The sequence below is a fragment of the Camarhynchus parvulus genome, chromosome 4 (genome assembly GCF_901933205.1).
Source record: "Camarhynchus parvulus chromosome 4, STF_HiC, whole genome shotgun sequence".
In the NCBI taxonomy this organism is placed as follows: Eukaryota; Metazoa; Chordata; class Aves; order Passeriformes; family Thraupidae; genus Camarhynchus; species Camarhynchus parvulus.
The window spans coordinates 15934980-15949552 of NC_044574.1; the positions used below are offsets into that span (position 1 = coordinate 15934980).

The 14573-nt window shown below is 38.0% G+C and overlaps 1 protein-coding gene across 10 annotated transcripts in view; it reads right to left on the minus strand.

The window, feature by feature from the left end:
- LDB2 (LIM domain binding 2) overlaps positions 1-14573 on the minus strand; it is a 367493-nt gene that overhangs the window by 139134 nt on the left and 213786 nt on the right. For all 10 annotated transcript variants that reach the window (XM_030946918.1, XM_030946921.1, XM_030946922.1 and 7 more), the window contains one exon: positions 902-1004. In XM_030946918.1, coding sequence (XP_030802778.1) covers positions 902-1004 — 103 coding nt within the window. The remainder of the gene's footprint in view (positions 1-901; positions 1005-14573) is intronic.

Here is a 14573-nt window from a genome sequence, read left to right on the forward strand (position 1 = left end):
TGAGATAACTGATAATAGGAATTAGAAGTATGTGAGTGATAGGCTGACAATCAGTCACTCTCATGAAAAAGAAGAACCTCACAAGATTCAGAACATTAAGTAGAGAGCACAATCTGTCACCATGAAGCAGGGGTCACTCTGAATGGAGTCAAACAATTGGTAATGCAGTTTTTCAATGTTTACTTCCCTCTGTTGCTTGGTGCTAAAGCTGAGTGAATTATTCACTTCAAACAATTTGTTCAATGAATTTCATCCCTTTTTGCTGCTCAGTGTGTGCAGGCAATGGATTCCAATGCCATCAGATTTATTCACTGCTTCACTTTTATTCAAGCTTTCACTTAGTGCTCAATTGAGAGTATTCTACACTTCCACTGCTGCTCAGACAGCATCCAAGGCTGGTCCTTAATGTGGGCAAGCAGCACAGATCCACACAGTTGATGGAATAACACTTATCTACATCAGCAAGGGTATAGACTTTAATTTGTAGTTTTTCTGGTCCCTCTAATTTTGGAGGGCCTTCCAGCCATAATACTGATATTTGCTATAAAGTTCCCTTTCTGTGAACAATTTTGCCCACAAGACTCAACACTTGAATTTTTGCAGAAGATAAATTACCAAGGAGTGCAAGCACAGCCACAAAGAACATTAATTTTAAAAAAATCCAAAGCTTTTATTTTATTATTTTCTTCATTCCACTAGGAAATAATTTATTTTCATGTAATAAAACTCAGAGGAATTCCATAAAAAATGGATTCCAAATTCATGGAATTCTTTAATGTAACTTAATAGTCACTGAATATACACAAGTGACTTTGTCATTGCCAGGGTTGCATCTGCCTTGTACAGATAAACTGTTCAAAACTCATACTTAACATTAGAACAAAAAATACACATTTCTTACTGTATCGCTTTGGTCCATCTTCCAAACAAAATGAAAGTGTTAAGGTTGCATCATCTTCAAAAAATTCAGTTGCAAAGGCATCCCACCAGAGGTTGTCACTATCCTAGGAAGCAACAGATCATTCACTTAACAGGAGGCAAAATGAAAATATGTTCATCTGTTGTAACAGAAATTCAACAGGATCACACCTACTTTGGCTCCTTCACCTATGGTTTTGGGGTACAGATGTCTATATGATATTTCAAACAAATTTTTCCTAGATAAAATTCTGGTTCTAATTTAGGAAAAAACCTGAAGTGTTTAATTTGCTGTATAATAAACTTTCATTTTATCCAGCATACTAAATATGTAAAAACTTTCTTTTCCATAACATTTTTTCTCCAAATGTTAGATATGGCTTTATACATCAGTTGCAAATAGAGCAATTATGAGTTTTCCCTCCTTTTCTGGGCTGTGTGTCTCAAATGCTTGGTCCTGGTAATGAAAAATCTCTCCATACTTAACTCTATAATGTTACATAACCTCATCATCAGCACAAGATTACAAGAAAGTTATTTAGAAATTAAATATAATGGCCATTCTGCTCCAATGCATTTAATATAAATACAATACTTCAGGTTGATTAAATACCAGCTAGTTACTTAAATGTATTTGTTGTGAAAAATCTTTACTTTTAAGTGGGATACAAAAAGTGAAAAAAAAAAAAAGTTAAGATGACTTGCGCATACTTAGACTCACAGTAATACACATAGCTGGGACAGGGCAATTACTAAAATAGTGAACAATGTAAAACACACACCAACACAGCACTACAGGAAGTTTTCTTGACTTTACCAATTGAACCAGGCATTTTCAGACCTGGATGATCAACAACAGACACCCAAACCTCAATGTCTACCACCTGAGCAAGTTGTCCATCTTGCAAGGGTTTTACAGAAGTTGGGCAACACAAAACCCACAAAATGTTTCATTCAAAATATATGGATACATTTAATAGCTGGATTCAAAATTTTTGGTTCAGTCTCTTCTGCTTCTTTGAGGCCCCAAGGCTTGTAGGACACAAGGTCAGTAACAAAGCTGGAAATACACTACTGAAGATGCCCTGGCTGCACTCCTCAGAGCCACTCTATCCCACTGACAGCACCTTCCTTTCCAGTGAGCAAGGCCAGGTTCACTCAGCACAGTGAGGTCTGAGCACCTCTTAATGCCTGAGCAATATAGATTTAAGCCAGAGATGAAGCAAACAAATGTTTGCTTCACAGGAAAAAGATCCTGAGATGAAATGCCAATTTAAAAGAAAATATGCACCTATCATATTCATTATGTACACATGCAGAGCAATCTGGGGATTTTAGTTCTGCTGCTGTATTTCCTGATGATGTTACTTTTGGATTTCACTCCAAAATGTTAAGCAAGGTATATATTCCTTTCAATTTCACTTTGATTTTTTGTCAAGCATCCAATGGAGAAATGGTAAGGACAGGTTTTAACAATCTGGTTCCTTCCAGAGACCCTAGAGAGACTTCTCGTCTGAGTCAGAGCCTGTAATACACTTTCCCTGCCAAGGCTCATCCAACCTGGCAGTGACAGGATCATACAGCCCTGCCATTCAGTCACACAAAGAGGTATCAAAGCTGTCCCCACATCTCAGAAATCTGCTGTCACAGAGAGCTGTTGTTCTTTCCTGGTGTAAACCTGATGAGTGTTCCCATGTGCAAACGCTGCTGTGTTGAGTAGCCAAGCAGCCACAATAGTGAGCATGAAATACACAGTGGCCAGCATGAAATACACAGTGGCCAGCATGAAACACACAGTGGTCAGCATGAAATACACAGTGGTCAGCGTGAAACACTCACAGGTGTCCAACACACGCCCCTGCACAGGGTCCTGCACTCAGTACAGCCGGGAAAGGGTGTATTGTCCAACAAGTAGCTATGAGCTCCCACTCTGCCATTTGACTAAAGAGAGGCTGCAGTACCACTGAACCTTTCGGACACACTTGTCATAGGGAAGGAAGAGTGGAGGGAAGAATTTCAGCAATGCCACGCACCACATTTGCAGCTCTTGTTAATGCAGTAGTTGAGTATCACTGGAGCTACTCCTGTAGCATCCAATGACATGGGAACAAGAAGGAGAGCATGGCATAGCCAGGACTTAACTGCATGTGGGAAAGATAGAGAAGAGCATGGAAAGTGCAGGGCCTCACCTCAAAACCACACATATCTGCACTCATGCTGGCTCCCAAGAAGTCTTGAAAGCAAGAATGTGGAAATGGAATTACTGTGGATTCCCTCCCTGGTTAGATGAAATATCCAGATTCTCTCGTAGTCTGAACACAGTCCAAAGTCTTTATCTTAAGCTTTTGCATATTTTAGGTGGGGAAAAAAGAAAAATATAAAATGCAACACCCTACCCCCAGAAATAAAACCCAACCTTAAAAAAGAGTATATAAATCCTGCCAACCTTTGAAATGCTCTGCTGATTAATTTTCTGCCCCACCCATGTCACAGGTGGGCCCACCTACTCTCAAAGACAAATGTGAACAAAACCCAATGAGGTGTCCCCAGCCAAACCAAAATAGGATCCAGTTTTTAAAAAAACCCCCCCCTTTTTTTTTTTTTTTTTTTTTTTTTTTTTTTTTTCTTTTGCAAAAAGGGGATGGTGAAGGCAAGGCTGCCCTCAGGCATCTTTAACTTATGCTTTGACAGGTTATGGGGGATTTCGCCAGAGTAATTATTTTTCTATTCAACAATAATGAGAAATTACCATGGCAACCTCCCTTTCACGTAGTGCACTCACATGCTCAAACACTGAAATAATGGCCTAAACATAACCAAAAAAATATTAATTCTCTAAAAATATTTTGTATTAAAATAAACTTAAGGAATAGGTCACAGGAGAGAAGAGGGCAGACACAGCCAGCAAGCTGGGTCAGAAGTGAAGAAGCCGTGTTGCTGTGGCCAGGTACCCAAGCAGCAAAACGACTTCTTCCACAACTGTCATTGTTCCCTCTGATCCCCTCCACCCCTGGTATTATTTGTAATTTGAAGCATGGCTCAACTCTGAATAGGGTCTCCAAGTAAATGGAATCCTACTGTTTCAATATTTTTTCCTGACTCTGATTTTCTTTGGCAAAGGTAATCAGATTTTAAGTACAATGATGTTCTTTTTCCCCCTCCATCTAAAAGTCCCGTATGTTCACTGTGTGATCTGAGAGTCAAGCTGGGTTCTTCTTTACACCTTACACACTTACATGATTAAGAGTCTGAAAGCTAAATGAGGCTTTTCCAAGCGCCTGTGATAGATCTTGCAACTGGAATATGAGGCTGAGACTATGGCATTTTCTTCAAATTCCTTTATTTTTAATAACTTGGAAGGCAGAACGGACTGACGTAAAAAGTCAGTACATGAAATCACACTTTAAAGGATGCAGATATTTTGCAGAACAGAAGTGGAATTCAAAATTATTTTGATAGGTTGGAGAAATAATCTGAAATGAAGATGAAATTCAATAAAGTCAAGTGACAAAAGTACAAAAACAAAATGGGGAATAACTGACTAAACAGTATTGTAGAAAATGGTCCAGATCATGAAGCAAATATGTCGGCAATCAATTGCTCTTGGGAATAAGGGAAATGTCTTAGCTACAATACCCTTCCACTCCAGCAAACACATCTCTGGAAAGACTTCAACTGGAATAGCTTGTCCACTTCTGGAGTACTATGGCCAAGTCTTGGCCACTCACTCTTAAAGGAATTAGCTGAGAACCATAGCAATCAATGAGTTTAAAGACATGCAAACAAACCAACCAACCCCAAAAGACTCAACGGAAGAAAGGTAGAAGGTAGTAGGATCTAGCTGTATTTTGTATAAGACAGAAGAAACTCACAGGGAACATGATGATAGTCCTCAACTATATGAAAAGATTGATATAAAGAAGAGTGAACACTTGTCCTTGGTGGCTAACACACATAGAAGAAGTAATAATTGGTTCAGTTTGCTGCCATTGCAGGTTAAGTGGATTAATGCCCTGTTACAGATTTCTAGGCTAGTGTTTTGCAGAGGGGAAAGAGCTGCAGAGCACAACCGCTGTGTTCCCAAGGGCAGTGGGTATAGACATCCTGCTGCCCATGAGCCTCAGGCAGAGCCACCCCCTGTACAGCAGCTCCACAGCTCATGCCCAGTGAGAACCTGAATTTGGTTTCTCCCTCACACTGCTTTTGGCTGCACGTGTCTAACAGGTGAAAATATCATATTCAAACAGAATTACGGAAACAAATAAATACAGTTCTGAGTACACACAGGAAACACATCTGTTCTGAAGTCAGACTTTTTTTAATAATCACTTTTTAGGAAAACCTGAATTTTTAATGTCAATCTTGGCATTGGACAAGGCAAAAATAAAAAGAGAGTGTGCACTTGGGAGCTTACATTTTTCTTCTGGCATCTGCAACCCTTCCCTATTGACACTTACTATTTTCAGAACTCTATACATCTACATTCCTGTTGGCAACATATATGTGTCTCATATTCTTTTAAGTTAATGTTGCACAAGGAACTGCTGTCTCCCTAAGGAAAGAACAGCATTCCTTCCCTCCTCCTGTTCCCAGCAAATTAAACTACACTTGAGCTTTCAAAACGCAGTTCAAGATAAGATTATGCCATTAAATACACCTGGAAAGACTCCACAGCCATTACAGATTACAAAATTCACAGGTTAAAAAAAAATCTGACATGAAGTTTATACTCAAAGCAAATGGAAAAACCATGATAAATAAAATGTCCAAATACAAGAAACCAATCATTTTCCCCATTAGTTTTAAATTAGACTAATATTGTCTCTACCTAATATATTTAAGATTCTGATACAAATTGCGAATGAGTAACAAATTAATAGGGATCTCTATATTTTAATTGTGCAGATTTGGAAGTTTGAGTACTCATCTGTAGGTCTGGCCCTGCAAAGCACAATGGTTTTATAATCTGGCATAGGGCTTTCTGTTATTTGTATACATTCAGTATGGACTACAGATACTGAGTCCTAGGTTGGTTTTCCTGGAAACAGTATGAACAGAGGGAAAGAGTGTGTATGTGGGAAACCCATATATGGCTGTCTGTTATACAAGAACATGCACACCTTTCCTATTTTCCCAGTACCCTTGCTAAGAATATGTGGTACCCTACAATTAGTAAAAGTACTTGAGAAAGAGGACCAAGCTGGTTACTCAGGACTAGCTTTTAAGAACCTCTTCCATTGCTTTTCCATTTGCTATTCCATCTCATTTATTTTATTTTAAACATAAAGCATATTTTACACAGAACTAAATATACCTTTAATCTTGCACCTAGTGTTATCTTACAGAATCTCCATCTCCCTTTCCCTGCCAGGAATGCCCCACTCTATTCCTTCCATTTGTTATTTCACACATATTCACAGTTTTAATGGTGTTACTTTCTTTTATTTCACTTACTAGTGTGGCTGGATTCCATCTCTAAGACAATGTGGAGTAAAACTGGCTAAAAGATTTTAAGACTTGGCTTTGGTCATAAGTAGTTTTCTGTTCCATTATGCACTTGCAACTTCTTGCCAAAACTCTGCTCAATGCCCAAAACATATCAGTCTCTTCAGCTCACTTAATAATTAATTGAACTATTGTTTACATTCTACTTAGGAACTTATCTTCAATTGTACAGTAAAGAAACAACACCAAGTTTCTGTTTTATTGAAAAGGCAAAATATAGTCATGCAACAGATCCCCACAGCAATGCCTCCTCAGAGAGACTGACTGGGGTGCAAAATGGGGGCAACATCTCTGTTTCTTATGTATATCTGGAGTAGGTTTAAAAATCCAAAGGAATTCCAGGGAAAGGCCCATAATAGGGAGTTACTCTTACACATTCACTAGAAAGGCCTAATATATCAAGGATCCTATTTTTATTGCCTATAAATCAGTACACTATCAGGCAACAGAAAATCAAACAAATTACTTGATTTCAGATACAAATGGGAGGAGAAAAAATAATAGAAAAAGAGAGAAGCTTTGCAAAATACACAAATTGTTCCATGAAATTTTCTTGTTGTACTCTGAATGCAGGCAGGTGAGAATCAGCATCATTTTAGCAAAAACACTGTGCTGTGATGACACTGCCATACAACTCAGCTTTGCAGATATAGTGCTTTGAGATAATGTCAATTCTATGTCACAAATAACAAGTCCTCACTGGGAAATTTTACCAGGGGTTCAGATTAACTGAAACATGCTTACACTGAAATAAGGACAACTAATATTTTTCTTGTGTTCAGAAGGATGGTTGACCCCTTCCACTAAAATATGGCCAAATTAGATACCTCTTGTTAGAGTATTTGTGGGAAATACTCACTAGGCTGGCAAATAGCAAGACCAGTCCACACACAGCTATAAAAAATAGTTATTCCACTACATCTCAGCCACCTGATTTTTTCCATCTACACAGATGCTACATGTATAACAATTTGGATATCCTTTTAAAATTGTAGTGCTTAAAATTACAGATTTTTAACTTAAATTGTCAGGAAAGCATAAGACAGAGACATACCTGATTCAGTCTAATAACAGAATCGGAGAAGAATGCCTGGTGTAAAACCTATTATTTGTCAGTCTTTAAATTTTACTGAAGCTTGTGGACAAAAGAGAAATGAATTCTTAAATATCCACTCTCTGTATGTTTGACTATTCACCTGCAGCAGACAGGAGACTGCAGTTTAATATTTGTCTGTTAGCAGTACAGAGCAGAAGGAGTTAACTTGTGAAATGTGTCATTTCATTGGCTTCTTTAATTTGAATTCATTATTTCCATTTCTGGAACTTGTGCACAAGAATGGATAGGAGAAAGAAAGGGGGGGAAAGAGCAGTGAAGCTGGGCTTAAGACACACTCCACTGCCAATTCCTTTCTGCCAATGTGGCATCATCCTTGAGATTTCACAGCAATATCCACATTGACCAGCAGAAGATGCTCTTTTGTCCTTTTAAAATATATGGGATAGATTGCACTTGGTCTCTAGGGAGAAGACCTATATTCTGGCTGTAAGAACAAAAAGACTGGGCATTAACAACCAAATTGTGCAGTTTTTACAGAGCTATACACTTCCACCCACAGCAGATTATCTGTTAGTACTTGGTATATGTACAGCGCATACTAAATCCATATTCAAAATTGTTTTAAATTTGAGCCCTTTTTCTAATAAGCATGAAAATATCTCTGGCTGGCTGGAAACAGTAATAGATTTCCTTAGTAGTATTCTCAATCCATGATCACTCCAGACAAATCACAGACCTGAGTTTTGTGTTTATCAAAAATGAACCACAGTTACATTTCTCTATTCTGCCAGAGAATACCCCACAGCCTCTGCCTTTGAAAACAGTTTACAGAGATGGAATATTAAGTGTGTCTATTATCTAATGTACTACTGTCAGCCATACAAATGTTCTTATTTTATTCTGACATTTTGACCTGGTTTCTTTTTTACCTTGTTTACTTCCATCTCTATGAGTAAATGGAAGCTGCTATGCCATCTATCCCAATGAAAAGGCAATAACTAGTATTGCCATGAGTGAATATAGAGCATCAAATATTATGTGTCACTAGGGCACAGAAAAAAACTCATATTCCCAGCAAGATTACTAAATGAGTCTCTCTAGGTCTATCTCTCCAACTGCACCAACTCCCAAGGCTCTAAAATTTAGTGAACACAAATCTCTTTATCATTTACTACAGTGAAAAAAAAATATTACTGACAGCTTCTAAATACTACATTGGAACATGGTGAAGAGAGTCCTTGACACCTCCATTCCACACTGGACTCTCCCCACCTCTTTGATTACTGCAGTCTCACAGAAGCACCACATGCATTGGAGACAAGTACAAAGCTGGGACCTTCAGAGGCCCCTGATTCTGAAAAACTGCAGTCTAAACTGTGATCCAACAGACTGTTCTTTGAGAGGTCATAAATGGCTCTTTGGCTGAGCTAAAAGACTTATTCTGCTATGTATTTTTCCTTATTCTTGTGTGAATCTGGTGATCTAGGTAGGAAAGGGAAACACAGGTAAGACAAACCATCCTCCCAGTTACATTCTGGAGTCTTGCAGGAGTGTCAAATAGTGAAAGGGCTAGGTAATGCAGCCACAAAGAGTTGATTTCATCACAAGAAAATATTATATGGATTGAAAAGACATCTAGATGAGGAGATATACAGAAAGAAAGCCTGAGAGGGATTATTTACAAGGGCATGTAGTGATAGGACAAGGGGAAATGGCTCTAAACTGAAAGCCAGCAGCTTTTAATTAGCACTGTGAGGGTGGTGAGGCACTGGCACAGGTTGGCCAGAGCAGCTGTGGATGCCCCATCCCTGGCAGTGTCCAAGGCTGGGCGGGCTGGAGCTCTGAGCAACGTGATCCAGTGAAAGGTGCAGGGGATTTGGAAGCAGATGATCTTTAGGGTCCCCTCCGGCCCAGCCCATTACACACAACTCTAGCCCAACCTTACCCTACAGGACTTTGAGAAAACTCTTGCTAAGACTCAGCAAGAGACTTTTAAAATTAAGGATATGCTTAAATGTTTTGCTGAGCTGAGATCCACCTATGCTTTTGCTAGTCTGCAATTCTAATTAACTCAAAATTATTACTTCCCATTAAGCTTTGCAATCAGGTAAGAGCATATCAAAATTATGGACAGCTCTAACCAAAGAGCTGTTATTTTTGGGAAGTGGAAAAGATCAAGTATATTGTATGTCCCATCTCCTATGGAGGACAGGTAATGCACAAAAAATTAATTTAGCAACTAGTCAGAAAAAGAGAAAACAAGAAAGAAGTATTGAAGAAACCACTCATTTTAAAATTTACAACCATATCTACACTTTAAATTATATATTGCTGCGTTTAATTGTTTAATAATGTGACTGTGGTTTTGGGTGTCCAGGTATCACCCAAAGAAATTGTAAAAGCACGGTATAATTCCAGACAGTACAGAGAAGTAAACATTATGGCACCTTACAGAAATTTTGGCAAGAAGCAATGGTAATACACAAATATGAGTTCTTTGTTATGTATAGGTAATAGAAAAATCCCTCTATATCTTTGCTACATAAACAGTGCATATTCTTTAAGCCAAAAAACCTCACTGTGGTAATTACCAAATAATTTCATAAAAGAGTTACAGTTACCTGCAAATTATGTCCCTTAAAAGTTCATTGACATTTTTTATTTAACCCATATCAGAAGCCCACTCTTGTGATAATTTTTAGAGGATTACTTCTTTTTTATAGCAAAACTACACTCCAAGTTAATTCCTGTGTGCATTCTGTACTTATTAGGACTGGTAATCACAGTCATTTTTGTCAGTTGGTGATGTCACTCTATCCACAAATATTACCTGTTTTAAATGTGTTTCAGAATCTAAATTCTGATTAAGAGAGATAAGAAAAAAGATAGTGTTGAGGTATTAAGTTATTAAGTCTATATTTTAGACTCTATTTGCTTGTTCCAGTTTTCAACAATGCAGCATAATTTCATCTGCAGTGGCCATTTGAACCACTGGTCAGCTGCAGTTATCAGATGCTCAGGTATTTGAAAATAATACAGCTACATTTATTGCTTACAATTTTTAACTATACAAACACATGTGCATTCAAACTTAATCAAACATTAAGGCAGAGATTTTCAAAGCTAATTAAAAGACTTATGCATTCATTTTCCATTAAATTAAGTGGAAATCAGATGTTGGAATATTCTATACAAGGCTCCAAATCCCAGCCTGGAAATGGAACTTGTTACATTTGCTGAATCAAAGCTAGAGGGTGACAACTGGGCTGGGATTCATCTCACCCCAAGACAGTTGTCTAAATTCATGTGAGATAAAAAGCCTCCTGCAGATCTCTCTCTTCACTGTCTGTAGAGGGAGCCTAGAGAATGGTTCAGCCTAGCCATGTAACTTTTTTAGGGATAAAGGTAGGTAAGATAAATCCTATTCTATATATCTACTAAGAATTTAAAAGTCAGAAAGAAAACTGGTTGAGGCTTTGAGAGCTTAGTGAAGGACAAAAATACGTGAAAAGCTGGATGAAACAACTGTATCTACTTTGTCTAGATTTTTACAGTCTTGGCAGGAAAACCTATAAATGATGTTCAAGTTTTCTGCTCACAATTCTCAAAGATCTCCAGGCTGCCAGGTTCCTGCTGTTTCATATAAAAAGCTCCAAGTGGCAGACAGAAGTTGGAGAACTGGTTAAAGACTTCTGCCAGTATGAAATACTTTAAATGAAGAAGATGTGATTATTTGCCTGGCTTCCTAACTTTACTCCCCAGCTAGCCACAGTTGCAAATAAAGGCACTCAAGCCTTTTTTTTAATCTCATACTGTATTTGGATACAGAATTCCTGCCCAAAACACAATTAAGCTAGAGACAGAATTGCTTATGTATATCTTCCTATGTCCTGGGTAATCTGAAATATAAGGAAATCCTAGGTCAAAACAACACAAATCAAATAGTGACATTTCTCATGAGTTATCCTGTGACCCTCAGATCACTCAGTTGCTCTGTTTCTGTGGGGTAGCACTTCCCAGTTCATAACACTCACTGCTGGGCAGGTACAGCCACATCTGACTATCACAGGAACACAATCAGGAGTTCAGGTGGCTTTGACAAAGTGAGGATGAGCTGGGCTCCAGACACTTTCATATTCTCAGTGTACACAACGGTTTTCAAGTTTTGGTGGTGAGAAGCACAAGGAAGTGCACTTTTTAAACTGACATTTGCATTTACAAATTAAAATTCTGATTCAAATGTAGATGTCTGAATTGCCTGCTCACCATGAAAAATCTACTTAGAACCAAAACTTTTACTGTTATTGCTGCTATAATATTGTAGAACAGTGTAACAGATCACTGACAAGGCTGTTACGGTTGCTAAATCAAAGGGTATACTGTACTGAAAGGCACTGAAAGAAATACAGAGAGAATGAAGCACAGAGGTTGTGATAACAGACTGGGTTTGTGTGTTTGTTTTAATTATTAACTTTAAATTTTCACTTCAAAAGAAATGGGAGAATTTATGCATGCCAAGAAGTGCTCCCTTTCAAAACTCAGTCTTCACTGAGGAAAGTAAGTAAAGCTTTCTTCTAAATGGCATCTCTTATCTTGTCAACCTCATTTAAAGTAAAAAGGCATCAATAGTTATAATAAAATTGCAGGTTGGTGAACAATTCCTTTACAGAAGCCAGCTACTACATACTGTAACAAATTAAAAACTCCAAAAGTCTATGCAGGTCCCCAGAGAGACGCTATTTAATAAAGCAAACACTGATATTGAATGTGACAGAATTCCATTTGCTTCAGAATCCCATCCAACTGAGTTTGGCTGCAGCTGAAGCAATTAGAGAAAGCTGTGATTTAATGATTATGCTAAAACCCTAGACAAACAAAGCTTTCACCTACCAAGTGGCCACTTAGCTGTATCACTACCACTAGTATGTATAAAAATCCTTGTAGGATTTCATTTGCTGTCAGTCAACTAGTAACAACATGAGCAATTACTTACTAAAAATGTCTATTTACTAGCTACCCTACTGCTTAAACATGAAAAATGTATAAATCTAAATTTAAAAAAAGTAAGCAAAGTCAAGTGTGAGCTACATATGTCAAGGAAATCACCCACTAAGGTCATCCTTGAAGCTGAGACCTGATACAATCCAGTTGAAAGCTCATAACAGGTAGTAGGTTTTTTTAATATGCCTTTATGTTGTATATGATAATCTACTGGGGCCTCACCTCTGGGTCTGTAAACATTTAATGAAATTTTAAACATCTTTTCATTACAACAGTAGCCTCCTATGAACTCCAACCAATCACTTCAGACTCTGTGGACCTGTTAAATCAGTAAAACTGATTCAGTTAAGATTTCTTAGTTTGCCAGAAGTGGTATTTGGCCTTTCCTCTTTTCTAATGCTGTCAAAATTTCTCTGTGTAAAGTTGCAGTACATAAAGAAGTGCAAAAAAGTGACAATTCAGAAAACTTGCTTACAGAAAATGTGAATTTGCTTTGAAACTCAGGTCTTTCTTGGTGTGTTCCTGCCAGCCAGTAAGCTACAATGTGAAAAAATGACTAATGTGTCTTTCTGATTTTTCATTTTCACATTAGTCAAAGAGCCAAGTGACACCTTGGACTCTGATGTAGATTTTTACCCTCAGTGCCTGCCAGGTGAAGGCACCTCCTGACAAAGAACAAGAAAAGCTTTTGAAAAAGCAGTTTCCTTCCTCCCCAGCTAAGGAATAGGATCTAGAGACATATGTGTACCTACAGCCTAAAAAAACCTACCAGTGTTGATACAAAATGTTTAAAAGCAGAAAGAATATGAATCTGTGAGAAAGCTCAAACACACAGAAAACTATTTTAAGAAAGAAAACAGTTTTGCATAACATGGATAAGTATGGACAAAGTTGCTGCAGAGGAGACTGAAATAACTTCAAGAGCTCACAGAAGTGTCCCTATCGAGCAGCTCAGACCTATTTTCAAAAACTTAATCCTCATATATTTACAATAAAATATACTGTGGGCATACCACTGTTTGTCTGTTTCATTACAGTTGTGCATTTCTAACTAAAATATACAATGGTCATGTTCAGAACCCTAATTTTTTTTCTAATTACAGTGTGTTTCCCTAGAGTGCCATAAACCCAGAGCATCTACAGTTTCAGAGCTTTCCTAAAAGATTTGTGTTCATAGTACCAAGGAGGCTGAGACAGCAGCAATAGCATTGACAAAGCCAAGAAACTACACAGTCCCATTTCTGGGAATGTGTTAACTGCCAGAGGAGCTGTCATCTGAAAGTGCGACAGAAAATCAGAAAAGATTCAGTGCTAATGCCTTCTTAGACTAGGAGAACCTTATGTTAAGCTCAGCCCAGAATATATGGATCCACATCAAGCAGCTTGTTTTCTACTTGTGCAATGACAACCACTGTGAGATGTTATCATATTTCTTCACCCTATGTTTTGTCAGAACCTACAAAATTAGTTGTAGCTGGATCACTCTCTAGGTTCTCAACAAAATATTTTACCAAAATAGCACAGATGCCCTTTGGAGGGTGCTGGTTTCAGGTGCTGACTCTTCTTAGGATTCTACTCCTCTAAATGAGTTCTTCCCCAGTCACTTGAATTTTACATCTGATTTCTATCTGGCACACTGAAGGATCACCTCTCTGCTCTAGAACAAAATTACTTACTCTTTTTTTCTCCCCTCTTCCTCTCTTAGTTCTACTTTCTGATTTGTAAAGTTTTTTTCTAAAATCAGATGCACAGACACACATTTTTGTTGATACTCTCAGCTTCAGTAGTAGTGTCTCCTGGATTAGGTAATCTGTTTCTTAAAATCACATATCAAGTTATCCCTGGCCTGAGGCATTCTAGAATGAATGTGAACTTTTTATAACCTCCACATGTGAGATTTGAGAGCTGCAAGAAGCCCATCAGTAGCTGCCAGGTCAGCACAGAGCCCACCATGTATCTCATGGCATACCAGCAAGGGCAAAGGAGTGTACTGAGGATCAAATATACTTTGAATTAAGCAAGCAGTTCCTTGTTCAGACTCCTGTAAATGTACTTGTTCAGAAAGGCTCAGCATCTGGCAGGAGTCAGGTCT